Source organism: Tribolium madens, unplaced genomic scaffold, assembly GCF_015345945.1.
Source record: "Tribolium madens isolate multiple individuals breed KSU strain unplaced genomic scaffold, Tmad_KSU_1.1 Scaffold_1;HRSCAF=32;Tcas5.2_LG8, whole genome shotgun sequence".
In the NCBI taxonomy this organism is placed as follows: domain Eukaryota; kingdom Metazoa; phylum Arthropoda; class Insecta; order Coleoptera; family Tenebrionidae; genus Tribolium; species Tribolium madens.
The window spans coordinates 3,853,332-3,855,163 of record NW_025400984.1 but is presented as its reverse complement, the minus strand read 5'-3'; the positions used below and the strand labels follow the sequence as shown (position 1 = coordinate 3,855,163).

General features: G+C 33.6%; 2 protein-coding genes across 7 annotated transcripts in view; one reads left to right on the top strand and one right to left on the bottom strand.

Annotated features, from left to right (window-relative positions):
* Positions 1-675, top strand: part of LOC123016264 (troponin C-like) — a 5,943-nt gene extending 5,268 nt beyond the window's left edge. For both annotated transcript variants that reach the window (XM_044416550.1, XM_044416551.1), the window contains exons 4-6: positions 214-333; positions 391-522; positions 572-675. In XM_044416550.1, the coding sequence (XP_044272485.1) occupies positions 214-333; positions 391-522; positions 572-600 (281 nt within the window). In that variant the 3' untranslated portion in view covers positions 601-675. The remainder of the gene's footprint in view (positions 1-213; positions 334-390; positions 523-571) is intronic.
* LOC123016263 (neo-calmodulin-like) overlaps positions 1-1,832 on the bottom strand; it is a 45,148-nt gene that overhangs the window by 18,154 nt on the left and 25,162 nt on the right. For 3 of the 5 annotated variants that reach the window (XM_044416546.1, XM_044416544.1, XM_044416543.1), the window contains one exon: positions 992-1,033. The exons of the other annotated variants lie outside the window; for them this stretch is intronic. In XM_044416546.1, the coding sequence (XP_044272481.1) occupies positions 992-1,033 (42 nt within the window). The remainder of the gene's footprint in view (positions 1-991; positions 1,034-1,832) is intronic. 5 annotated transcript variants of the gene reach the window in all.

Sequence of the window (1,832 nt, the reverse complement as noted above, 5' to 3'; positions counted from 1 at the left end):
CTTTGAAGTCGTATTTATTCTTTTTTAAATGTCGCCGGAGACATGTAATAAAAGTATAATTTCGAGTCAACGAAATCGTAAAACCCCAGGACCGTATTTTGACAAATTTAGAACACGCATCCCGGCCAAATAAACCACATAAATAATAAACGCGCCCACGTGTCAACACTTATTAAATCAACACAAAAGTGAAAAATAAAATCTTGATTCCAGGGTCGGGCTATTTAAATTTCGATTCGTTTTGTAAAGTCGCCGCTAACTTCCTTGATAATGAGGATGACGAGGTCCTTCAGAAGGAATTAAAAGAAGCTTTCCGACTGTACGATAAACAAGGTGAGTTGCAGTTGGCGCTGAGAGCACGCCTACTTGATTTTTCTGCCTCATCGACAGGAAACGGATATATCCCGACTTCGAGCTTGCGGGAAATCTTAGTCGCCCTCGATGACCAACTCACCAATGATCAATTAAATGAAATGATTGCGGAAATTGACACGGATTCCTCCGGAACGGTCGATTTTGAAGGTAAGACAGCGTTGCCAAACTGTGCAAACACTTGCAATTGTTTTTACAGAATTTATAGAAATGATGACAGGTGATTAAGGGGTGTACAAAGTGTTTTTTTTATTAATGTATTGTTAAGTGCGATGGTTCCTAATAAAATTGTAAATATTTGAATTTGTTGTTTGAATTATAACAGCCGTCACAGCCAACTGTGAAACTTTCCCTCGTTTGAATTAAGTAGAAACTAAGCCTTGTAGTCCCAAACAATGAACTGCTTACTACAGAACTAACCTAAAACACATGCAAACAATGCCGAGCTAAAATCTACGTTCATTATGTAACTATGTAAGCGTTCATGTTTCTCCACTGTATCATAAATCGACTTTTCAATTGTCTCAAAGTAGGCTACGACACTCCCCTGTAATGGCGTCCAAGATGCACAAGCACTCTAGATTCTATCACTACCTCGCTAGTTCAAATAAGGAGTTACCTGACTTAGACTTCTATAGCTACTGGCGCTTCCGCTGCGCGCCTGTGAACAAGAACAAATTAACAACGTGGAAATTAATTGAAGAATTTGTTTGAAAAAATTAAAATTTATTGCAATTGTGTGGAGAAACTCTATCAAAAATTAAATTAGGTGGAATAATTTAAATCTTGGTAACAGGAGCCAACATAAATTGTCATAAAAACCCTATTTGGCTTATTGTTACAACCAGGGTCACATTTTCTTACATAATATAATAAGTTTTTATTACCTTTTTCTTGCTTTTGCATAAAACTTACACGCAAGTGTATGTAAAATATGGTGGAGGCGCCGGGAGAGCGTTATTTACAACCGGACATGCAATTATTTGATTAAAGCATAAATACGTAATTTTTGTGAAAAATAACAGAGAATAGCAAAAATGCTCTTATTTTTCACTTTGAGAAAGTGACCTGTGACTGAAATTAAGTTGGCAACACTGAATGATCGACAGAAATATCAAAATTGACGAAATTGCTTTCTGTCAACGTTATTTAAATGTTGCTAACTTACTTTTAAAATCACACGTTTTGAATTTTATAAAATCTTGATTTTTAACAAATTTCAAAATATAAAAATAAAAATCAACAATTTTTAAAAATGTTTACCTATACATCATCTTTTTAAAACGTTTCTGAATGAGGGGTTCTTAACTTTAAAATTATTTGTTCAAATTTTTAGAATTAAATCAATATTGTTCGGAATTATTTAGAATTATTAAAATTATCTTTGGAATTACTGTTGTGAATTACTAGATTTTTTTTTAAGTTACTGGATTTTTTTTTGGAATTATCAAAGAATTTTT